Genomic DNA, 27,087 nt, shown 5'->3' with positions numbered 1-27,087 from the left:
CTAAACACATAACATGTCAATGATCAAGACAGTGTGGTTTCAAAAAAAAAAAAAAAACAGAGATCAAAGGAATTTAATAGTTCACAAATAAGCTCAAACCAACATGATTAGCTCATTCTCGAAAATGTGCAGATAGCTCTCTGGAGAATAAATTACTTCATGAAAAGTGCTAGAAAAATTGGATAAACTTATGTGAAGAAGTAACATATGTAAATTAATAAAAATTATCAAGAAGAAAGACCATAGACATGTACTTAAAATGTAAGGTCATAAAGTAGATTGAAAATAACAAAGAAGGAAATGTAAGTGATCATAGATTTTGTGATGAATTTAAGATAACATCCACAAAATGTGACATAGAATAAACAATGGATTTTTTAAAAAAAAATGTTTAAAAGTTCGCTTTTAAAAATGTATATATATATATATATATATATATATATATAAATGTATATATATATATGTATATATGTATATGAAGGAGAAAGTCAAAGACTTATATTAAAAATATATAAAGAACACATGAAAAATGAATAAGGAGCTAAAATACAACCTAAAAAATACTGAGCAGAAGAGTTGAAGACACACAACAATAAAGAATACACAGAGATTGCATGACATATAATCATATGAATAGATATTAAATATCATTTGTCACTAGGAACTCCAAATTAAAATTAACAAAGTACTACTGTACATCTATTACAATTTCTGAATTCTAAGAAATGGATACTAGAAATCCTGGTGAGAAAGAATAGCAACAGAACTTGCACCGGGTGGAAGTGCAAAGCATTCTGTTACTTTGTAGCACATTTCAAGAGTGTCTTTTAAAGTGAAATAAAATCTTATTGTATCAAAAATTCAACCATGTGGCCTCTAGGTACTTTCCAAAATGATCCAAAAATGTATATTCACATAAAAACCTGCACATGAATATTCATAGAAGCTTTATTTGTAATCAGCAAATGTTCAAAACACTCAAAATGTTCTTCTGTAAGTGAATAAACTAATACAATGTGATGCAATTCCATAGAAATCTGTTGCACAACACAAAGTCATAGATGAGTGTTAAATTTATACTGGTGAATAAAAAACATCTATGAAAGGTATACAGTGTACTTTCCCATTTATATAACCATAAGGAGAGCAAACTTCTAAACAAATCTTTATTTCAAGAGTTCAGGAAAGAAGGTGTAGCATATGAAACACAAAGGATATTTTAATGATGAAATTATTATTTTGACATTGTACTGGTAGATAAACAACACTATACATACGTCAAAATCTATGCAAGTTTATAGTACAAATAATACACTAATAGTTTTCAGGTGCATAAAGGATCTATGAGTTGAATGAACCACATGCTAAAAGAAACTTCTTATTAATAAATGGATGAAAATACCTAAGTGAGAAATTATATGACAAGAAACACTGAAAATATGTGGTGTATAAGATTAACAACAAAAATAAAACTTTGATAAAGCCTCCTGCATGAAAGTCTGGCTGAACAACATTTAATATCACACATACCCACTTGCATTGAGCAATCTTCTAAATTAGTGTGGATGTAGGGAGGTAGCTTTCTCAGTGCTGGCATAAACGGTCATATACCAAACAAAGAAGACTATAGTTAATGAGCCATGTAGTAAAGGGTATTTGGAGACATTAGAATGAACTCACACTTAGCTTACTATAAGTCACATGAAACATCTATTGACATAAATTATAGACACATGGGTTGAGAGACACACACATTGGTTTCCTGCTCCTTCCAGAGAAGAAATATATCAGTGTCCAAAAGTACATTTAGCATCCTGATATTTATTTATAAGATAAAGGGAAATAAGACTTTTTGGAGATATTGCAGATTCCAGAACTGGGTCTAAAATAAATTTAAGATGAGCTTGGAGTTTTCAATGGCAGACTGAAAAACATACAATGCATACAATGAAACATACAGAAGACATATAAATATACAACTGTAGTGAGGACAGGTATGGGACTATAGAAGCTTTATAAAGTAATATTGGAATATAAATCTAAGTAACTAATGAATGTCTGTCTATATAAGCAGTTGTTTATATATGTGAATCTGGACATACCTCTCATGCAGACAGTCCAACTATCCCACATATAAAGGCTTTCCTTGAGACAGTGAGCTTAATTGTGCACTGTTTAATGTGGACAAGAGCTGCATTAAGAGGCTGGGTAAAAAAAAAAAAATTACAGTGAGGGAACTTGACCAACTTCCTCAAGATGGTCCAGGTGAACATCAACAGTGGTGAGTCATTCAGACAGTAGAGCCCTGGGACACAGAATGGAAAGTACAGTGCTTCGCCTCTGTGGTCTTCCCTAAAACACACATCTCCTGTCTAATCACAAGAAGATGACAGTCAGACAAAGGCCATAGAAGGGATTTTCTTCAAAGAACCGATCCATAATCCTCAGCACTGTCAAGAACACTAAAAAAGATGGCTGAGGAACTCTCACACCAATGCGACTCTAAGGGAATGAAAAATATGCTGAGTTAAAAGGTTTTGAAAAGATTTGGACTATTTAAAAAGAATTGACATTGAAACATTAATTGGGAAATGTACCCTATTTATGTAAGATGTTGACAGAAAAAACTGGGTATGACTCTACACACTGGTGATTTTTGTATTATCTTAGTAATTTAAAATGTATTTTTCAATGATTATTTCAGTAGTAGAGCAGAAAAACACTGAGACTCTCAAGAACAGACCTGAAATGAGATCTTGAATATCAAAATGGAAACAGACCTGACGTGGCAGAGTAAGTGATAGGGAATCAAGACTATTGGGGAGAGAAAGAGAGAGAGAGATACACACAGAAACAGGGAGTTCAGTGTCTACTTAAGAATAAAAATATAAAATTCAGAAGGAGAAACTTTTAGAAGTACGCTTTTCCATAACAAATTTGAAACCATTGGTGTAAATATTTAGAAGATTGTCCATACAACCTGTATAGAAATGCATTATATCTAACATGTGCGATCATTCTATATGTAAGTTCCACATTACATATAAAACCTATAGCTATTTAAAATTCATGAAAACTGTTTGTAAGGAGATGAAACTTGCTCTTTCAAGAATCCCAAATATTGATTATACAAAAGAAAGCTAAATTCCGTGGAATCCCTTGCATACTCTATAAGGAGACAGAAATCTTGAAACATAAGAGAGGAAAAAAATCATTGAAGCCAAAAGAGGAAACAAGAGTTTGACGGTGAGATTTGATGGTGTGCTTAACTTCAGAAAACCACAGAAAGATGAAAGGAGAGGAAAGATCACTGAACTTTTTCAATTAGGAAGTTACTGGTGAACTTCAAAAGAGAGATTTCAGTTTGGGAGTCAGTTTTAAGTAAGTGAGGTAGGAAAGTGTGGTGAACTGTATGTTACTTGTAGAGCACTAGAGCAAGTATTTCAGATTTCTGCTAGGGTCCTGGCTCTGCCATGTGCTAATGGTATCGCAAAATGCACGTCACTTTATAGGCCTCAGCCTAATTTGCTAAATACTAAATAAAAATAATAATGTATATCTCATCAGGTACTCTAAGCACTAAATATTTATCACATGATTTTCAGCCGGGCACATAGTAGTTAAGTGCTCTATAATTGTTACACGTTTAAAATATTGACAGCAGAAGATGAAAAGAATTACTGATGGTCATTTGTAATTGTCAATCACAGCAAACATCGTATGGACTGGATAATGGATTGGGAGACACATAATTTATATAAATTACACTTGGAAATAAAATATTTAGGTGACAATAATGATTATGTTATAGGTGAAACCACTGAAAGCTAAAAATAAAGGAACATAAATAGCTGAATTGGAAGATTAGAAAGCTAAGGGTAGAGTAATATTGTTAATAATAAATAGATGCGTAGTTTACATTATGTAATAACTCTTTGCCCACATGGTGCAAAAACTATTGTGTCTAATGATTCTGATTGTTGGGTTGAATATTGACAAGAGAATCAATGATGGCCGTGGTGATTTTTCTTGATGAAGTATAATAGGATGCTATGCTATAGACCAAAATTATTTTAGCTCACTATATCATTTTAAGGCCATAATTAACAGTGTAGACAGTGGAAAAACAGGGAAGAGAACCCAAGTGTGGAAAATGACTTTAGATTTATTTTATTCTTCATAATTAAAGGACTTTGTCCCATATTACTTGATTATTGTTTGGTTTTACACAAATTGGGCACTCTTGTCTCCTTCGTTTTAATTTATAAGTCAGGCTGTATAAACAATATGTGGCTAAGTATGAACTTGAAAAAAAGTCAGACTTTTTGAGAGAGTTAGTAGGGCAGACTGTTAAAAAAATATGGAACGGTAAGCACAATAAGTAGCCACCCACACTGGCGCATGACTGTGATCCCTACTCTTTGCAAGGCTGAGGCAGTAAGATCTTAAATGCAACTAGGCCTGGGCAACTTAGAGATCTAGAAAGATTCTACCTCAAAAGTAAATTAAATAAAAGTAAATTAAATTCCTAACTTTGGAAAGAAAAGAAATTTAAGGAATTCAATTAAGTAACAGGTCACAATGTAAATCACACATTAATTGTAATTACTTATGTGTATGGGTATACATGTGTGTATACACACAGGCTAGATTAAGTATCATTTTATGAAAAATGAATAAAATAGCTAATTGTTTGAAATTTTTTCCAGTTTTGTTTCGTTTTGATGATTGTGTTTGTATCGCCTCTGCTTACTCAGAAATTACTATAATGATGATTAACTTAATAACATGGGAATATTTACTTATAACGTGTGTGTGTGTGGGCATGTGGCATGTTATCCATGAGGAAAAAAATACACTGCATAAATTATTGGAAGATAACGGAAAGTGATGGACGACACAGGACAGCAAATGGACAGACTGGACAGCAGTCCAGCAAAGTATGGAGAGCCCATCATCTCAGCAGAGAACTGTACAGGGTCAGGATTTGGCAGATTAAGTGGAAAGAGAGATGAAGTTGAAATGAAATAAGTTCAAACTAGTACCTACGCTTTCCTTTTCCTGTAACCTTTTGAAGTATGTAAGTGAGAGAAAAAAATCACATCATATTGCTTTTAAAGCTACAGTAGTCATCGGAAAGAGAAAACATCTAAAAAAAGAGAAGAACTGGGTTAAGGGATAGAAGAAAGCAACAACACTGCAATTTAAAAAAAAAAAAAAAAAAAAAAAAAAAAACCTCTTACAAAAAAATCAATAAAGTAGAAGACAAAGATGTAAAGATCATCATACAAAACCAGAAACCACATACAAAAATTCCAACAGAGGAAAGAAGCACACCACCAGAGAATGAGTAAAAGCAAATGTCCCATGCCAGGACTGGATACGGAGGCTCCCTTTTGAAAGGGGATTTCACCATGTAGCCTGTAAACCACAGAAGACTCATCTTAGTTCATTGGTATGAAATTGAACTAAAATTAGAGTGTAAGAAAATTCAGAGTATTGTCATGCAAAATCCATACCACTCATAGAGAAGGAGCAAGCACACTGTCGTTCATATTTGTCTTACCAACTCTATTGGAAGCTCAAATATGAAAGAAAAACACCTTCACAATACTGAGAAAAATTTTCCAAGGAAGAATTAAGTACGTAGGTGAGAACTACAAAGTAGGTGAGGAAATGAAAGGGAAGTTTTCAAGCAAAGAGTGCTTTATAAAATTATCCCTCCCCACACACTTTGTGTTAGAAGGCAACTGAAACTGTGTACTACATTTTAGACTTTAGTCATAATTAAAGACCATTTCAGATATAAAGCTTGCATATTTATATCTACTTTTATGAATTTTGTTTATTTAATCATGCTAAAGATTGATTCCATCTGAAACCAGCTAACTATTATTAAGCTTATGTCGAGCTTAATTTGCCATTTGGAAAATACAATAGTTACTGAGGCATCTGCAGAAATGTCTACAGGGAATATAATATTCTTCTTATTTTTTCTTCCTATCCTTTATTTTCCTCTTTGTATTAAATCACGGGTCTAACTATTTTAGTATTCTTTTTATTTTTGTTCCAGTGCACAGGGTTAACTTCCAACTTTCTGAAGAATTTCCACTTGTTGTGGTAAAAGTGGTGAACTTTAATATGTGATCCATGAAATCTGTAGAGCAAATAGTTTCAAGTAAATGTGAGGATCTCAACAATTCTTAACATTTTATATAATCAGTATGTAAATTACTATGACTTTCAAGTGAGTGTAACTAAAGAGTCAAGAAATTTCTGGGGAATCTGACGTTATATAAGTGATACAGTTAATTTCAAGAAATACAGTCAAGAAATTTCTGGGGAATCTGACGTAATATAAGTGATACAGTTAATTTCACCAGTGTGAGTGGAACACTGAGAGGGGATGAGAGTGCTTGCTCCATAAGAAATTTTTAGTGAAAAATATCATTTGGCATAAAAGAAATTTTCGGTTATTTGTAGTGTATCAATTGCAATGTTTGACTCATATGTGTTGATCTAATATTTATTTGACCATGAAAGAAATATTTTTGACATATATGATTAACGTATATGTTACTTATAATATGTACAAATATACTTCCTTAATGATAAACATGCAGAGAAATGAGAAAATTATGATGTAATACTAATAGTCAAAATTACCTAGATCAATTCCAAACAACTTTATAATGCTAATATTTGAATAAAGGACAATGATTCTATTGTAAATAAAAATACACAAACACTACAAATATTGAAATAGTAAGCCTAGTGATTTACTTAGCATAAAAGATATCCCGTATTTCCAATATACGAGCATCAAAAATCTTTTCCTAGCAATGTAAACTTTGAAGATTCCCATTGTATCTAAAGTATTTCCTAGTAGTTTTTCTTCACACATGTTTCCTTTTGCATTTGTAAATTAATTGCTTTTCGTGTAGACAATTGCTCCTAATGTCTGCATGGAGCTATGGAATAAATTCCTATGCTGAAATCCTAATTTCTAGTACCTCAGACTGTGACTGTGTTTGGAGCAGTGTATTTAAAGGTGAGGAAGTTCACAAGAAGCCACACTCACAGGTCCACTACTAATCGAACTGATGTTCTTGTAAGCAGAGAAATGAGAACACAAGCAAACACAGGAGGACCACGTGAAAACAGTAAATACGGCCGCCTACAAGCCAGCTAGAATGGCCCCTATCAGGGCACTCACTCTGTTACAGTGGTCTAACAAAAATAAAGGATAGTAGTGAAAAAATTAAAGATGAAGACATTAAGGAAATGATTTTTGTTGTCATGAACTAAGGCCTGCACATTTCACGTTTTTGCTTAGCATCATAAGCATGTGGTTTGAAATGACCTGCCACTCGACTTCTCTTTGCAGTACCATAGAATTTGTTGACTAACTGTATGTAGAGGCAGTTATACTACCTAGCAAAATGCAAATGTAAAATGCAACGGAATGGCTTCTGACAAGAATCGTTGTGTTTGTAGAAAGCGCTCTTGTGTATCAGCCTTCTTCAGGAGGTTATTCATCCTTCCAGAGAGAACCACGTTGCTTGAGGAAAACCACAGAGTATCACTGTTTTTCTGCTTGACATGAGCTTTTTTTAAAAAATTTTATAGAAGTGGTTTATAAAACATGTTATACTGAAAGCTGTTTAAACTGCCTATCAAAACATGGTTCCATGGCTGAAACAAAAGCAACTTTGGGGAAAGGATTGGAGAAAAGTACCTGCACTAGTCATCCCTGACCGGAAGGAAAAGGGAGTCCGCAACTGAGTGACACCAAAGAAAGGGTGAGAGATGCAGATTCCCAGGGACCCTGCCACCGCATCCACACAGGCCGGGTATTGGAAAGTGAGCATTTATGAAGCAATAATGCTGAATAAATACTGTCTGTGGGATATGGATTTCAACTCTATTTTCTCATATGTAAACTTTTATCTTCACACCCTTGCATGTTCAATATTTTCATAGATGTTTTATAAGTACAGCAAGATGCTGTCCACATCTTTTGCAAGAACCTATAAAAAATCTATTCTTACAGTGTCAGTGTTTCAGTAGTTACTCGTCTGGTCACAATACTGAGAAAATATATTACTTTATAATCAGTCCATCCCTTTTTGTGTGATGTCCAGTTTTGGTGTACAATCTACTTGAAAGCAAAGTAAATACAAATTAATAATGTACCAAAAATCTCATATTTCTCAGCAGCTTACATCGAATCAAAAAAGTTGTTTACCAGATGACTGTAAAGGAATTCTTGCAGATGAGACAGGAAAGAGATAATGCTGAGCTCAGGTTTAAGAACCCTGTGTTTACAAATTGAAATATACCTCAGTAAAATAAGTGGACCAGGTGCCTGATTTTGCACTTGTGTTTCTTTTAGGCTCTAGTCATTGGTTTTAACTTTCTGAAGGCCTTGATTTTCCCTTTGTTAAGTAATAAGTGATGATTTGTGAGCATGTTATAAATCTAGCCCAGGCTACTTGATGTGTATTTTCTTTATATATCTCATCAAAGAATCCCTAAATTGTAAGGAACTCTGATAAGCTGTGATCAACATTTTTTCCCATGTTGAAGTTAAAAAAAAAAAAAAAAAAAAAAAAAAAAAAAAACTTTTTTTTTTTTCCTTAAAAACACTTTTCATATAAACACAAGCTAAAATCTTTTCTTTCAAAACAAAAATGATTTGGTGATTTTTAAAACCAATTATCACACACAAGTTCAGTATTAAACAAAAGCATTATTTATTTTAATGCTGTTTTGAGCCCTGAGGCCTCTCTCTTTATAAAGAGGGACAGTTTATTTATGTTTGTAAATGTGTAGTTTGGGGGAAAAATTAATAGTTTAATTAATTTGCATCCTTAACATGAACTAACGCTATGATCAACCACTGTTTTAGAATCCATTACTTACATATTGAATTTGATATTATCACATTCATTTCCATTTTTGGAAAGTGTAGGAAAAACAAACGTGTCTTGGCATACAGTTTAGGAGACAAAAGCCGTTTAATTATACAAAGATAGAGTTCTGGAAGTGTTCTTGTTTATTTCTGGAAAGGAATGGGAAGAGTCAGCATGCTGCTATTGTTCCTGGGCACAGAGAGGGTGTCTTTGTTTTACTCCTCTTTGTCTCTGAATCCTGCGGCGCCATCACAGTGGAGGGTAGTGTCTACCACTTTAAATGATAAGAGTTTCAATAGGCACTTTAGTGGAATTAAGAACAATCTAACACTCTTCCACTGTGATGCCACAGAGTTACCTTCATTCTAGGTTGTCATGTCAGTTAGTTGTACACAATAGGCCTGAGCTTGTCTCAGTGTGTTTCTGAAATAAGAAAACAAAACAAAGCAACTCTATGATGTAGGATTTATCTTGTGTCAGCAGAATGGACCAAAACTGACAAACTGAGAACATAATTATAGCAACTTGCTAGAAACCAGATAATCAAAGGAATCTTGTCTATGAAGCCGTGTGTGTGTGTGTGTGTGTGTGTGTGTGTGTGTGTGTGTGTGTGTGCATGTGTGTGAGTTCTGTTTGTGGTTTTCTTTTTATTGTTGTTGTTAAAATGTCTTCTCTCGGGTGTGTCAGCCTTCACCTCGCCCCTAAGTGACTTTATCAGGGTTATAGCTCTCTTCTTCTCCAAACATGTCTGCCAAGACTTTGAAGCGGGGTCCCCAGTCAGCCAGGTAGTCGTAGTCCTGGTCAGCGTCTGTGGTGAGAGAGTCTATGGAGCTGAGCGACTCTGCCGTGGACCCGTTTCCCTCATAGGCATATGTGGCCAAGGAGTCGTAGGGTGGTGCAGTTGGGTCCCCATCATTGTCCTGCAGCCTTTGATTGATGAAATCCCTTATGTCCGTGTTGTCTTCCACAGGTGGCCTCTGACGTGGTAAACAGAGAGAGTCTGGTTTAATATCCCTGCGAATTTTGTTCTCTTCAATCACTTTTGATTTTCGCAGAGCCCCGATGTCAAAGGCCTGGGTGTCCTCTTCCCCGCCACCCTCATCATCACAGTGGATGACATTGTCTCTGATGTCTTCCTTAGAGGTCATCAGGGTGTCTTTCTTCTTCTGCCTTCGCAGAGCTACATAGAGCACAACTATGGCTGAAACAAGACAGTACAGTAACTTGAGCAGAATGCAGAGAAGTCATTCTGTGTCACCATAAGATTGAGCAGAGCTGACTGAATTGCTTTAATGATCCACTATTATTTGATATATTACCCACCCCCCTACTGGGGACTGAATTTACAACCTGGAGCTTGTTAGGCAGGCACTTGTGCCATGAAGCGAAATTCCTGACTGCATCATACTATTATTTTCAAAGTAAGCATACTGTAAGATTATAACTATGCTGATTTTTTTTTTTTTTTTTTTTTTTTTTTTTTTTTTTTTTTGTACCAGGCATCAGTCTTACAACCTTGTGCTTGCCAGGCAGGCACCTGTGCTGATGAGATTTATCCCCGGCCCCATGCTGCATTTTTCCCTTGTCTAAAGTCATCTTCCTTTTGGAGCTGTAAAAGAAATTCAACAAAGTTATTTTCTGTTTATTTTATCCAAACATTTCTATACAATTTAGATGAAAAAGACTGCTTTTAGTCTTTTTTTTTCCTGGGGAGATTTTTGGTACTAGGGATCTAACTCATGACCTCACTGTCACCAGGCAGGCACTTATACTGCTTAGCTAAATCCCCAGCCCAGAATGCTTTTTAAAAATTATGAAAAGAGAAAATAATGATTGTTCTAATTATACCTAACTGTAAAAATTTATATAATAAAATTGAACATTATATATTGTAAGTACAACAGAAATGTCAGTGATGGCTAATTTTCCACTTGTATTATTTCTCAATTGGATATTAGATATTTCTATTTTTAATTAAATAACCCAAATACTCTGTGAAATAATGAGTTTTAAAAGGAATATATTAGAGAGGAAGATGAAAAAAAAGAAACGGAGGGAAGAAAGAAGGAAAATAAAGTAGAATATAAGGACTATAATTTAATAAATCGTGTCAAAAGATTTCTGATCGTTGTAATTCTGTGTATTTGCTATTGTAACATTTGGTTAACCTCATGGAGCTAGATAATATTTTGAAATAATTGATACACTTTCATTGCTTTACTATTTTATTCCTAGTTGACTCAGTGCTCTCCATTAAGTTGATGGGATTTATTCCTCATTTTTTTATTTTATTTTTAGTGCATATTTGCAGTATACAATGGTCACATTCCTTACAGGGAGCTGATCTGTATACATATCACACATGAATTCTTTTTGCATCCCTTCTCCCATCCCCTCTGCTCTTGGTCTCCTTTCCATCTGCAAAAACTCTGTCTCCTTGTGCCTTTTATCTATCTTTATTTCACACTTTAATTTGTCTATGCTTAGGGTGCTCATTACTCCGAAAGGAAGATGAGCCCAGAGACTAGCAGTAAACTCTGCTCAGCTTTGCTCCATGGTATCTCACTTGCACAGTGATGGAGTTAAGATAAAAGCAGTTTCCTTTGCCCACCATAATTTGTAAGATATCTGTCAGTGGAGTAGAACAGAGAGAAGTCTTGAAAGTAAAAGTGCTCGCGTTCCCTTTTCTTCTCAAGGGAGTTGAGTCAATCCAAAGGAGGAAAGAAAGCTGGACAGCACGTCTATGTAAAAGGCCTTAGAGAAATGTGTGGCACTCTGCCCTTTGCCCAGAGCACAGGGAATCCCAAAACTGAAGAGACCATTGTTTGATTATCCAGAGTGTGTGAGAGATGCCACAGCTCGTGGAGGAATCCTGTGTAGAAAACTTTGCCATTCTTGATGTGTCCAAGGACCACATAAAAGAAACTGCTAGATGGCATTGTTCCCATGTTTCTATTCTCTGTGGGAAGGATGTGAAAATGAAAAGCCTAAGAATTCTGTGTTTGCTAAACAAATTGAAGGACTACAGAAGTTTTATGGTGGACACCATAGGAAGATAAAAACAGACAACAAACAACAGAGTGTGGAAGGAATCTACACTACCTGCAATGGTTAGGGTGCACTTGCACATGTGACTTACTGAGGTAAATGAGTGTACTACAGGAGTCACCACACCAACATCCTGAGCTGGAAGACGGACTGACTCAACATATGAGGGCAAGTAAGCCAAAGATCCAGACCCAGAATTTGCCCGGTCTTGTTACATTTGTAGGGAGTGCTGGGGGTGACCGCTACCACAGAAGGGAAGCAAGTGGGAGCAGGATATTGATTTGATGTAAAACACCCAAATTAAGCACAGCTGTAAATATGCAGATGTTATTTTCACTGTGTCTTTTTGAAGTTTAAAGCATCTAAAAAAAAAAAAACAGATGGTAAGGATGATTCATTATAAATTATAAGGACATCAAGAAGGCTTTGTTCTGTGCTCCAAATATCTCGGTGCAGAATTAATAGCTACTCTATGCAGGGTGAACTGGAACATTCTTGTTCAAGTCAGTGTGACTGTCTGGCTCTGCATAGTCTCCACAGTTATCTGATGTCGTCCTCCTGCTTCCCTTTATAGTGTTTGTTTTTAAAATTCCGTTTTCCATCCTAGAGATAAAGTTAGATGTTGAAAGGTGTCAGAATACTTTTAGTTAGATAATGAGTATGTATACGTTATTGATAACACAATAGTCCTATTCGTTGTACTTTGATTGGAAAGGAAATACTGGCAAAATGCACCCTGTGGACATGGCAGCGAAACCGTGACTGATGGAAAAGCTGAGCAGAGTTGATGGAGGAGAGAAACTCCTAATCTAGTTTTGCATTTACTTGCAGAAAGGCTACAGAATACACTGCCTTCTATCCCTTTTCATTACAGTGATTCTAGATATTTTAGTGCACCCTATTCTGTGAGAGCAAAATAGGATTTTGCAGTGGGATGTGGGGAAAGTAAAATTACTTCTGGCTGGCAGTTTAAACAGAACAAAAAAAAAAAATTGAAGTCCTTTTACACTGTATTTCATTCCTGTCTTTTTTCCAACCTTTGGAATTGGATTTTTGAACTATTTTGCATCAAGTATATATTTTTAAAGATGACATAATCATGTAGTAGATGATCATGTAATAGGCTTTAGTGATTACTGAAATGTAAAATAAACAAAGAAATATTTTTAAGTGCATGATGATTATAAGAATTTCATTGTGCCAAAGACCAAAATGTAAAAATTTCTCTAGGAGTTACGTGAACGTATCCTGTGTTTGATAATGTTATTCACCAATTACAAAATAGGAAATTAATCCATAAAATTTAATTTAGATTTAATTCAAGATCTAGATGATCTTGTATTTAGAGGTGATAGGTCAGTGAAAATGCTTATTTATAAAGTACACTGCAGAATGAAACAGACATGCAAAAAGTAGATTTTTTTCTCAATAAGATTTTGACAGCAGAAAAGTATAAAGCAAAAGTGAAAACACGAGAAAACTCCTATACAGGAGCGAAAGACGAGGAGAGGAGAGGAAAAGATGGAGAAGAGACAAGAGGAGGAGATGGGAGACAGAGAGCGAAAGAAGAGAGAGGACTAATATTTAAACCAACCTAAAAGTATAACAATGCACAGAAGGATTGCGATCAAGGCCCCCGTGCTAAGTCCTACAGGTAGAAAAATCGCTTCCACATTATAAGACAGAATGGTACCATCAGAGTCGCATCGGCAAACTCTGATAGTATTGTGTTCGTGCTGCTTTGGACCAGTAACTGCTGTCTTCTATTACCACAGGCAGGAAATACAACTCTTGCTGCCTGCGACTGTATCCGTTTCTTCGGGTTTCAATTCCAGCTGTGTTGTCTACAAAACAGGACATTTACTATGATATGGTTAACATGAGCATCATTCCAAGGCTTACAGTTGGTATCTGACAAACAGGAAGCTCTTGAGTTAGTAAAATGGATTCTTCAATGATTTAACTTTATGAAAGACATAAAAAGGCAATAAAATGTAATTAAAATATATCTTGAGGAAAGAAGAATCATTAATCTTGACTGATGTAAGAAATAATCTTCAGAAAGAATATATGATGATTTTAAAGACAAGAAGCTATTACATTGCTTTATACTTTTCTGCTGTCAAAATCTTATTGAGAAAAATCTACTTTTTGCATGTTCTCAGACGTATCACTGGAGGAATAACAAAGCATGAATATATAAAGTATTTTACATAAAAAATATGTTCTTTAAAATATATTAATAGTCAGTTGACTGCTTCATATTAAAACATAGCTTTTATATACGCATATAAATAATGTAATCTGGATGTATATTTTTCCATAGATTCCACAAAAGAATATTATATTTGTAAAGAAAAGATGTACAGAGAAAGTATTTGGAAAGAAAACATGCATATAAAACATGTATATATTATTGTTATTATTCCCTAAACAATAAAATTAACAATTATTTATGCAACATTCATATTGCACATAATAGTATAATAATCTAATGATAATTTAAAGATCTAGCAGCCTCTGCATAGATTGTATGCAAACACTGTAACTTTTTAGATAAGACATATGGGTATTTATAGATTTTTGTATCCACAGATGGTAGGAATTTCTGATATGAATCCATCCTGAATAGCTAAGAAAGACTGTATATGCATGTATGAAATTTTCTCGTGTTTTCACTTTTGTAGATCAGAAAATGGAAGGAGCACGGGAAAAAATGATATACTATTTAAAAACAAACTTTCATTAAAATTTGTGCGCAAAATGAATTATAACACCTACTATATTACTGTAATGACACTAATGTAATGACAAAATTAAGTATATGTTTAACTCAGTCAACAGTAATGTTATGAATTTGTTATACTGGCAGACAATAAAAATTATAATTTTATATCTATTCAATCAATATTCCCATTGAAAGTAACAGATGTTTTATTTCATTCCTAATGCAACTTTATTTTTGAGCAGTTAAAATAATTTCTACAAACAATTTGCTGTTTTAAAAATATACAGCATTTAGTATATTACACTCATGCATGATTACAAATTAGGAATAATTTTAAAAATTAGAAAAGTGTGCTACTCAGGACACTGTAGCTTAATATTTCAATCATGTTTTATTATTCTATTTGTACTCTCCAAATTGAACAATCTGAATTTAGGAACCTTGTCTTCATTCATTGCAATAGGAAATACCTTAAGTAGGCGAGAAATCTTATTAGTCCAGTTTTATTTGAGAGTCATCTGTTCATATGATTTTTAAAAAGGCAAGTTTAATTTCATGAAACTTTTTTTCCTGAAATTACTTTTGGGGTAATATTTAAAATGAGACATTTTGTAACCCTGTAAAATATGTAGGGAATATAACATTCCATTGTACACAAAGAAGGCAGATTCTTTAATCAAATAAAGAGTATTATAAAATGAAAAAAAAACAATATGTAATATGATGAGAGCTTGCTTTGTAAGAATAATGTGCTATGGTTACAGACAGGCTGTTTACTAAATAAGAAGCAAGAGATTATATTATTTTCCAATAGATTCACTGAGGGCTAATGCTTATGGTGATAAAAGATGGAAAATGGGGACAGAAGTAATGTTGAAATCATTAATACTTGATTGTTAATATTTGATGATTAGGGAAAGGAACAGAGTTTAAATTTGCAACCCGATGAAAATTATGGACAGAATTTTAGTGTGCTCTTGATTAGAAAAAGCTGGGATTATTTACTTTTTAGTTTTTCAAAAGACAACATAGCCTCAATTTAAAGTTTATTTTCAATGTATTTTTTATTGAGAATTGATAATATGAAATTTATTGGTAGCTAGATAGATGGTTACATCATCCAGTAAAGATAAGCGTCAAATATCTCCTACAAGTATAGACGGAAGGGTCTACATCGGGATAATCATGAAAATGTGTCACGGAGCACAGTGCTTTCTCACAGAAAACTTATTATAACTTTAATCTTTCACTACACAACATTATAAAATCAATCATCTTAATTCTTGTCTCACAGAATATAGAAGTTTAGAGTAGATAAAATGCAAAAAGTCACAGAACTAGCACAGTCACGGCAACTAAGACTCAACAGATCAAAAATATACCTTAGTATAGACATTAAGTTCCCAACATTACAGTGGGTCAGTATATGAATTTTCGGCTTCACAGTGTTGTGGAAGGTTGCCTAAGCCATCACTGCTTCTCTTTTACTGGTACTTAAGATCTTATGTGAGTATTTTATGCTTTTTTTATGAAATAGGCTTTGTATTGAAGACTTTCCTCATCCTTAGGTAAGTGTGTTTTGAACACATTTAAGGGCAAGCAAGCTATGATACTCAGTAGGTTACACATAATAAATATGTTTCAGTTTAAGGTGTTTTAAAATTTTTGATGAGTTGTTACATGGAAGCCATAATCATTGAGCAAGGAGTAGCTGGTTTCTAATGAAGTTTTTTTTTGTTTTTTTTTTTTTTTTTTTTTTTTTTTTTTTTTTAATAGACAGTGGTTTTAAAGAAAATAAATTTAATAGAATTAGTAAAAATAGTGGCAGAAAGTGTAACACAAGTTTTAGAGTAAACACAGTGGCAGAAGTGTTATCTGAAATAACTGTGAGTGCTGCGCATTTTAGACATTGTGTTACAGCATATCAAGGTATAATTCTACCACAAATAGTGTGAAGCTGACATTCTTTAGTATAACTGTACACACGAAGAGTATGCCAGTCAGGTGGTGAGGAATGAGACTGCTGGCCTTTGTCATTCTTATTGCAATGCTCATACTCATAAGCTCTGTTGAGCAGCGTGTTATTCAACCAAAACCATTTCTATATCCTTAACTACTTGTATTTACAAGTAACTTGCATGTAGAACAAATGATATACTTAAAACAAGCCTACATTCTTTAAGAGACTGTCTCTTTCCATAATGAAAGTTTGTATTTCACTAGAGACCATCTAGATGGATCAGACATTTTATACTGCCCAAAAGATTTTGGATTTCTCGTGGAGGGTTTTCCATACTTCAGGAAATGGAGTGCTCTGAGGAAAAGCATCACTTCCTGGTGTTTGCGCCCTTGTACATGAGAAGAAGTTCATCTTTATGGGGTTATACTTACTCCTGAAATCACGGACTGTGAAATTTGGTTTGATGGCAGCCTCAGGTGATAATCTAAAGGAGAACTGCTGCCCAGAGGGTGAGAGATCGCGGTCTGCAGCACTGACTGTCTGAATGATCTGAAAGAGTTTTGAGACGAAACTTGCACTCAGTCATCAGCTTCAGAAGGAACTTACACAGTGGACTAATGAATTTAATGCAAGTAGACAGCAAGAAGTCTTCTGAATAGATGTGAGCAGGCAAATTATTTACATTTAATTTTTATAAATGATTCTTTAAACACTAACTGGTAATAGTGGAGGTACAATTATGGGACATGGACTAACTTTAAATCAATATGTGCATAATAAAAAGACTTAACAGCATTGCAAATTCTCACTAATAAAACAAATTAAAATGTACTTGCTTGCATCGAAGATCAGAAGAAATATACGCCTTCTCCCTAAAAGTGAAAATGCTTACTCAAAGCAATATCTGATTGTCTAAAAGTCCTTGCAATAGCAAGAATTTTGTAACAATTATGTTTATGGAAATGTTTTATTTTCATAAATAAAGCAATGAGAAAGAAAACCAAAAAATTTTCATTTTGATTTATTTTCTTTTTTCTTTTCCAATTTTCTGGGGAGAAAAAAGATTTTTATGGCATTTAAAAAATACAAGTTAGTTTGCTTTTTTTAATTTCAAAAAGTTCTCTAACTTGCTGGCATACATTATATGTCTTACAGTTAAAATCTGGCTACTTGAGGATGATATCTGTAACAAGGTAGACACAAATTAACTCATGAAAATTAAACGATAAAATCTATAATTCACTACACAAATAAGCATACTAGAATGTCTTTCTGTCATTTTGTCTTTTTGTTTTTTGAGACAGGATCTCACCATACAGTTCAGGTTAGCCTGAAACAGTCTTCTTTGCTCACCCTTTGCGTGATACAATATTTTTAAATTAAAATATTCAGTAACTGTGTCAGCATTTCCAAAAGTTTATAGGGAAAAATAAAAAGTAGATGAACTGTTCTAAAATCCTTGAAATTAATTGGAAATTTCCAAAGGAAGACAGACTTCATGTATGTTAGAGTGGCCCCAGGGCATGAACGGCACATTGTATGATTGTAGGTTGTTGCCATTAAATTTGTTCCATATTCTGCTTTTTGTTTGCATTTGTAATTATAATCCAATGTCATGACTGTTGTCTACATCCCCATATAACTGTGCACATGCAATGGTATATAAAGGATGCAAAATAAATATTATGGATATCATTTGGAAATTCAGTATCAGTGTAATAGTAGTAACTTGAAAATTAGAAATTAATTGGTCCTCTACTAAGAATTAAAATTCCTTGTCTTACTATGAAATTAGTTACATACAATTGATTGATCTTGTAAAGTGCTCCGTGGTTAGATTGCCACATTTCCGCATTAAAGACCCCATTATGACAAGTGATAATTTAGTCAAAAAATCATTATATAGACCCCATTAAACTTCAACTTTTCTTTACTTAGGCCACTTTACTCAGATCACACTGTTTCACTCACACAGTTTCTGTATGTTATGTACGAATCAATATCTGGTTGTCCAATCTAACAAGCAGTATATAACATCAAAACTATAACATCAAGGCTATAACTTGAAGAAGAGCCTTTTAGGATTTCATAATGCATAGACACAAAAACCTACCTGGAAGTATTATTCTAGAGTCTCTGCCCTAAGGAAAAAACTCCCATGCAGAACTTCCCAGATTACTTAGCACCATTTCTCATCCAATTCTTTCCCTCCTTTTCTGATAGATACGTAAATGCACATTCAAGAACTATCACTAAGAAACAGAGGATTCCTATGCATAGTTCTGAGGCCAGAGGCACCAAGAGAGAGAGACTGAAAATGCAGAACCCAAGGCCATTTCAGGGCTAAACTTCCTGCACAAGTGCTGCCGAGTAGAACACACAAACTCAGACACTAGAGTCTCACATGCAACAAAATTAGTTCATCTCTAGAAAATTCTTTATTTCCCAACACTTAAGCCTTTGACTTTATTAGAGAAACCTATGGGATTAAACAGGGCTCTATTTCCAAAGGGTTTTGTTTAGATTAGTATAAAAGTTTGATTTACCTGAAATTATTGGCACCATTAATTACCTGAAAGATAAAAAGAGAACTCTTGTTACTTTTTTAGCTTTTGTGTGGTGGGACATCTGGAAAGTAGAATAAAAGGACTGTTTGCTTGACAAATGTCTTCTAAATTTCCAAATACTAAAAACAAGTTAACTTTGGAGGGGCCAATTATTTATGTAGCATCTGCTACTTCAGACAGGGAAGCAAGCAGTGGGTTTTTTCTATGAAAATTTTGGTAGCACTGAATAAAATAATACTGAGGCACATTTCTGTGACTATTCAAAACTAATGATGCAGATTTATATTTTAGGAAAATATTGCTAGATACATTATAATATAATGTTAATAATTTTAATAAATATAAAATTAATATTAGACTAACACAGTAGACAAGAAGTTTCTACATTTATAAAAACTATGTACGGGTAGCCATAAAATGGTATCTGTGTAACACATATATTTATTGAGCACTGTAAAAATAAACGGTATGAGTGTGAACACTGGTGGTAAATTTTGTAACTTTTAATTTAACAGGTATATAGATAGTGGACAACACAGTTGTAAATATTTTATTTAGGATAGTAAAGCACATGAACCTCAAAAAAGATTAAAGAATGCTCTTTTTAATGAAAACATAATTTAAAATATTAATATTTACTTCTATTAAGAATTAGCAATTATCAAACTTACTCAAATAATTCATCCTGCTATAGGTGAAATACACAGTAATTCAGTGCACATCAACATAACCTCCTGTTAGAACTTAGGTACACAGTGTTAGATTAATCATATTCTTGTTTTATGATACACTTTTCTCATATACACATGTTTAATTCTCCTTGTGTCATCATCTTTTCACAGGAGAGTAGAAGAAAACAGGAAACCTGGCTATCCACCTTGACTCTGTAGAAAACTTAAGACTCTGGCAATCACTTGTAGTAAACTTGGTCCCGTTTTAGAACATCACCACAAAAAGAAACAAAACATAACCTAATGGACATAGTTCATATCAGGTATTTTAAATAGCACAGATGTTTTTAATACACAAAAAGCTTTATCTCCCTTCTCAATAGGCTTACAGCTCTGTCATGCTCTTTGTGAACGTAGGTGAGCAAAACAGAAAAAAAAAAAAAAAAATGGGAAAAGGCTCCTCAAGTTCTGCTTCCTGAAATTATAGTCACAAGTTCTTCAAAAATTCCACAATGATAAGGTAGGAAAACCCACAGAATCAACAGTTCTAGATTTCTAATGACCCAAAGAACTTTGATTAGGCAACCAAGACTTCCTGCCCTTAACGTGTAGGCATCTGGCCATTAAATAATACGAATTTAGTACTGTATGTGGTTTACTTCATAAACACTTTTGATCCAGAAAAATAAATACCATATATGTGGATGTATTCTTGTGTGGATTTATGAGTTAATACACACACATAAATCTTTACCCATTTTAATCAACAGTTTTTGGTAAGATACTTGTCCTGGTTTGGCATTTTCACAGACGGCTGTCTCATATGGCACAGGTATTTCTTGTGGAAATTCATTGACATCTAGGACATTAATCAGTACGTTGACTTTGCTGGTTAATAATGGGTTACCTGTTAGAAACATGAAAGGATAAATGATGGTTATCAATTTTTGTTTCTTAAAGAGGATTTATTTCTAATTAGTCTTCATTAGTGAAAAATACCTTTACTATAATAAAAATTCTGAAAGTTCTGACTACAGGAAGATAACAGGATTAATAACTGAGGTTTTGATGATAAGCTGTCCAAGCATTAATGGGAGTAATACAAAGGCTCATCCCAGAAGCCAACTGCCAGATTAAGACTAAACATTAATCTGATGCTGGGTATCAGTAAGGCCTAATGAATGAGTTAGTCGTTCTATTAAAGTTTGTTCAGAAACAATCTTCATTAATAGTTTTATTTTTTCTGTACACAATAATGTAGGTTTTAATTTAAATCAATATCATGGAAACTTCTCTGTCTGAAAGATACTACTTATTTAAATGGTTCTAGAAAGCTAAACTACACCTTGAAATTATTTTCTAGTGATAAGAAAGGAAAGAATAAATAGTAACTTCTCCTGCAAAAACACAAGTACCACCGAGATGATCTCTCTGCTCAAATCCTATCACAGGTTCTGACTCCAGAATAATGGCATAGTGTCTTCATCTCTGCCATTTATTGAAGCCTAAAAATAACTTAAGAAACAAACTACAGAACAGCATAATACATATAGTTAACTCATTAAATCTAATATTTTACCTTATATATTTTTACACATGAATGCATTTTTGAAGATCCTGTTCATAATACAGAGATTGAAGAATGGTGGTAAAATGCAAATCCAAGATTATGAAAAACCAGTGATTTCTGTAGACTTTCTCTACTGATTGATTCTGTTGCGTCATGGGAGATTGAAAATACTCTTTTAAAATTCTGGAAATCTTTAAAGAATGCAAACTGAAATCATAGTGAAAGACTCTGAGGAATCTAAAAATTCTTATCCTAAAGATTCATCTTAAATTAAAGGAAAGCCATCTAATTAGGGGCTGGAGAAATGTTTATGCATTAAAATATGACTCAGTAAAATCTATCACCACACATAGTACCAATACAGACAATCTAAAGTGAGAATGACAGTGTATTGTGTAGTGTGAGATATAGAAGCTTTCTTGATAATACTGAAGAATGATTCCAATAATACATACTGTTGGGGCACAATTATAATGTAAGAACATATTTGTAAAACAGCAAACCTAAAGGTATTGCTCAGTTGGAGGTCCCTGACCAAGTTTCTGTTCTGCTCTTTCTGCTGAATTCAAATAACCTTGACAGTGTCTAAAACCCAGCTGCACAGTTTGATGAGCACTGAGTGATAGTAATGTCCATACTTAAAAGCACGGTGGGCTAATTCCAGGGCCCCTCCCCCAGATGTTTTTATATTATGGTAACGCATTTAACTATGCTAACTCTGTAAGGGCCTCCTCCCCTTATGCCTAGAGTGTTTCTGTGTTATGATGGACAATTTTCTTGTTTCATCAAATGTGTTCAAGAAGAGCCTGCTTGTCACTATATGACTCAATGTATGTAACTAATTGTGTAACATTTTGTCACTTGCTTTGTGCCTCACATTTCTAAATTCTGTATAAACTAAGCTCTCTTTAAATTCAGTGCTGTAGCCTTTGTGGAATTATCCTAAAAGAGTTCACTGATGTCAAGATTCAACACTCTGCCTGTATAAAGATTAAAACCTGTCTTCTTATCTCTTTGGTGCAGTCTTTGTTTTGATTTTATTTCACTTGGGAATTTTCCCACAGCTGTATTACTTGAAATTTCTTATTATCCAATGGGTATTATCTTATTTCATATAACATTTGGATCTGAATTGTGTGAGTTATTTAAGCATTCTTAATAATTATTTAACTAATTTATTTGATAAATAAGACAGTATTTATAGACTGTACTTCATAATGACATAGTGTTTTAAAATGTTCAATATATTTTTGTATACATTGTTACTGTCATTATTAGTATTTTGTAAAGATTATATAGAACAGCCATTTTAGTGGTACTTATAATTTAATTTATACAGAGTAAAATATAGAGAAATATAGGTCATATAGTGTAAAACGTAGGAAGTTGGTTAAACTAGGCTCACTTTTCTAAAGAAACTGGAAATGAACAATAGTACTAAAATTAATGCCTAATGCCAGTGTGGTGACAAGCCAGTAATCCAAACAGGAAAGGTGAAGCAGAAAGATCTCAATCAGTTCAAAGTCATCCTGGTCTACATAGAGAGTTCAAAGCCAGACTGAAATACATAGAAAGATTCTGCTTAAAATATTAAATTAAATTCATTTATTTATTTATTGTCTTTTTTCTTATCGGTACCGGGGATCAAACTCATGACTGCCTGCTTGCAAGGCAGGTGCTTATGCCGCTGAGCTAAATCCCCAGCCCCCATTAAATTAAATTTAAACATGACAAAATGCCTAATGCTTTCAAAGTACCAATGTTATAATACCGTGCATAGATTAATTCAGAGTTCACAGAAAATACAGAATACACAGTATTATTATCTCTTTATTTGAGTAGTACTCTGATGAGAAGGGGAAGTAGGCTTTTTCTAAAATATAAAAGAACAATATAAATTTAAAGTAGAGGCATTACAGTTTCTTATTTCATGGTTTTAAATTTTATCAGATATTACTAGAAAAACAAATATGTTAACAGTCAGATAACTATTTTTTACAAAAGACAACAAGTTAAAATTTAGATGAAACTTTTATCATTAGCATGTGTAACAAATATTCTGCCTCTGGACGGTGAGACAATGATTACTGTCAGTTTTATGTGGTCAACAAGGTGCAAGCTCTGAAGTCCCATGAAGGACAGATTTTCTCTTACTTATCAAGAATTAGTGTTTGAGAACATAAAGTTGCATTAGAATGGAATATTTTAAGAGGGAAAATGTTTTCTTTCTTAAATATGTATTTTAGCAATTTGCTTTCAAAATATTAACATGTTATTAAAATAAAATTAAGCCTATTTTTAATCAAAAGTTTTCTTTTGCTCACTTTGAACTATCCATTCACTTGAAATGTAGTTTAAACTTCTGACATCAACAGTAAATCATCACAAAAGTTATCATCAGTATCATAATATCTCATTATTAATAATGTTTCTCAAAAGAAGAGATGAAGCATTTTAAGTAAGACCTATCTTTGCTGTTTGAAACTCTCCTATGCATTGTGAAATATCTCTATTTTTGAAAAGGTAAGTGTCATAGGCTTTGGAACAACTACAAAATATTCAATCAAGGACTGAAGAAAAATAATAACAACATGTACATATGGCTGAAAATGAGCAATGCTTTAATTATGATATTCTCTCTTCTAATACATATTTAAATTTTTTTCATAATTACATGTGTAAAAATGTCACTTTATTTCTCAGTGCCAGCTAAAGCACCAATAATGTCTCTGAGTACTGAACTCGAAGCACATTGAATTTCTGTGACAGTATATAATTTATGAGAGTAATGTGGCATTCTTTTATATAGATATGTAATTTGTTAAATTGTCCTATAAAAGCAATGATCTAGTTCCATTCTGATTTGTCTAATCTATACTGAGTCTGTACAGCAACAATGAAGTTGATTTAAAACTGATTTAGAATCAGTATCTTGATCAAATTATTTGACAAAATACCATACAATATTTAGCTTTTATGGAAAGATTGTAAAACAAATACAAGTATAGATTTAGTGAATATCAGGTTAGAAAAGACATAAGCAATTAATTTAATTTTTAAAACATCAAATCTTTTACCTTACAATCATCTTTATGTTTCATATGAGTTAATTTACATTTTTATGCTTAAGTTAATTGACTACTTCCTACTCCCACAGATAATCATAAAGTAATTCTATGATGCTCGCAAAAATGATCTGTTAAATTTATCTCCTCATCTTGATGATATGTTAACTCTTGCAGGTCTCTGAATGAATTTTAGTTAGAACTGCTTTATTTTTTACTTAATTTTAAAGTTCAGCTTTTATAAGGAAATCTATAAGTTAGCAAAATTAGGAAAGAAGGGAAATACATGATTTCATATCACAAGTGAAATATGAGGAATTATAGTAAATATTTTTATACCAAAAGTGTCAACTAATTGGACAAATTTTTATAAAAATGTAGATTAGAATAATAAATATTTTATCTAAAATGTGCAATCACATTTAGGTACCATGCAAAAACTCTACAAGAAGATTCATATTCCAAAGGCTTCACTGGAGAATTCTATCAAGTTTTAAATGACAAACAATATTATATTTTACAATTATTTTTAGAAAATAAATGAAGAACTAACCGCTTAATTTTGTGTCTGGATTATGAAATCTACAAAAAAGTTCAAAAGAAAACTAGGATACAGACAAGGACATTTCATAAACATGGACAAAAACTACTTACAATATTAATATAATTCTATCAGTAAATTACAGATAGTAGCCAGTGACCAAAGGGCCATCACAAGTGACCAAAGTCCACATACACAAAGTTGGTTTAACAATCATGAACCATCCTGTTAGCAAAGGAAGGAAGGATAAGTGACAGGACCATTTCAGTAGATTCAGAGTTAGCATTTGCTGACATCCTACATCCATTCATGATCAAAGCTCCAATGAAATACTGGAAGGAAGACAAATACTTTGACTCAACAAAGTACATCTACAAGAAACTGAAAACAAACATCATGGTGAAAAGTAAAAATATTTTTCTTTAACTTTGGATGGAAGACAAGCGTGTTTGCATATGCAGCATGGTACTTTGATATATCTCAGGTGCAATCTGACCAAACGCAATTTTTCTGAAAGTATCCAGATAGAAAGCCCTCCCTTTTAGATAAACCCGTTTATAACTGATATGAATTTTGTGATTATTTTACATCAAGAAGAAAATAAATAGGGAGATGAGAAATATTAAAAATATACTGAAGATAACTGGCATTGCACCAGGGGCTAGTTATCTTATGCTGTAACTATATTACATTTCACTTAGTCACGATTCTGTTGCTTAATGTCAAGGTTTCCCTGGGAGGTACTTGGAGATGTAAACAAGAGAATGAAGCCATGGATTCTGCGTGTCCCCTGGGCTTACCGGCAACATGGTGGCTATAATTCAGGAGATGGAGCTCCAAGAAAGGGACATCAAAACAGAAACTAATGCTTCTGTGATTGACAGTACTTAACAATATTTCTCCGGGACCTTATCTAGTTCAGTCCTGAGCTGCTTTTGTAATCCAAGAAGAGAAAGAAAGAATAAACTTCTTCAGGAAAGACCTGTCAGTCTCTAATGTGGCCTTCACTGGAACATCAAATGAGAACGCTCCTTTACCAATTGATTCTCTAGTAAACACACTGTCAATAAATCCTAGAAAAGTGCAATTTTATATGTAAAATAGAATTTATGTAAACCAATGGCTTCCATCTATTCTTTCTATTGCTGAGTGATTTCATAGTAAGCCAAGAAAAAAAAAAAAAAAAAACTGGACAATAGTTTATCTACAATTATGTTTATGTAGTATTCTAGATATCTACATAAAATTGATTTGATGAATTACCCTAGTAAAGTAAAAAATTTTCAAATTTTACATCTTTGAATACCTGCACTTCGGTTAGAGAACTGGCACGGTCTTCCCCATAATCTGTGTAGCAGCCAAAACAAGGATCTAAGTCTCTTGAGTGTGCTCCTCACTGCTGAGACACCTGCTAACCAAGTCCTTTAAAGATATGTAGATGCAGCCCACATCTGCCCAGGGAAGTGAGGAACTCTTACTTTGGGGTGTCAGAATTAGAATGCAACCTCATCACCATGCTGAGAGGAATCTGGTGACATTTGAGGCACAAGGTAGTGTTTCTTTTAAAATATCTTACATAGCAGACACTCAAAAATACTAGTCAAATAAGAGAACAGTTCTAACAATAAAACAGAAACATAACTGAAAAAGTAATGAAACTACATAAAGTCCTAACAAAAGCAATAGTCCTGGGAGTATAGCACAGGGGTAGAGCATTTGACTGCAAAAACAATAGTCCTATTATATCAATCCTGCTTTAAAATTTAAAATTTTCATATACACTTATCCCAAATCCAATATTACCTTCAATGTTGTTGTTGATGAAACTTAGGCTCCAAACAAAAACAAATCTTTAAAAATTACTTAAATCAAATTTTTCCAAGAAAACTGCAGGAGAAACATACCACAGACTTTAAATACTTGCAATAACAGAAAGCTTTCTCTACTTTGAGTTTGTTAATCCTCAGAGTGAAACTAATCCTCAGTATCTGCTAGGAAATTAAGTATCTAAATGAGTAAATA

At 33.3% G+C, this 27,087-nt stretch overlaps 1 protein-coding gene across 1 annotated transcript; it reads right to left on the bottom strand.

Annotated features, from left to right (window-relative positions):
- Positions 1–8,732: 8,732 nt before the first annotated feature.
- Positions 8,733–25,874, bottom strand: LOC111755888 (cadherin-12-like). The gene is given in 8 exon segments (XM_063258677.1): positions 8,733–10,116; positions 13,558–13,689; positions 13,692–13,712; positions 13,715–13,807; positions 17,083–17,200; positions 20,675–20,796; positions 25,367–25,436; positions 25,866–25,874. Coding segments are annotated over 8 exon segments (1,065 nt in total). The 3' UTR covers positions 8,733–9,616.
- Between the last annotated feature and the right edge of the window lie 1,213 nt (positions 25,875–27,087).

The sequence above is a fragment of the Cavia porcellus genome, unplaced genomic scaffold (assembly GCF_034190915.1).
Source record: "Cavia porcellus strain 051 isolate PalLab524CR breed Dunkin Hartley unplaced genomic scaffold, mCavPor4.1 scaffold_11, whole genome shotgun sequence".
NCBI lineage: Eukaryota > Metazoa > Chordata > Mammalia > Rodentia > Caviidae > Cavia > Cavia porcellus.
This window is presented reverse-complemented; position numbering and strand designations above follow the sequence as displayed.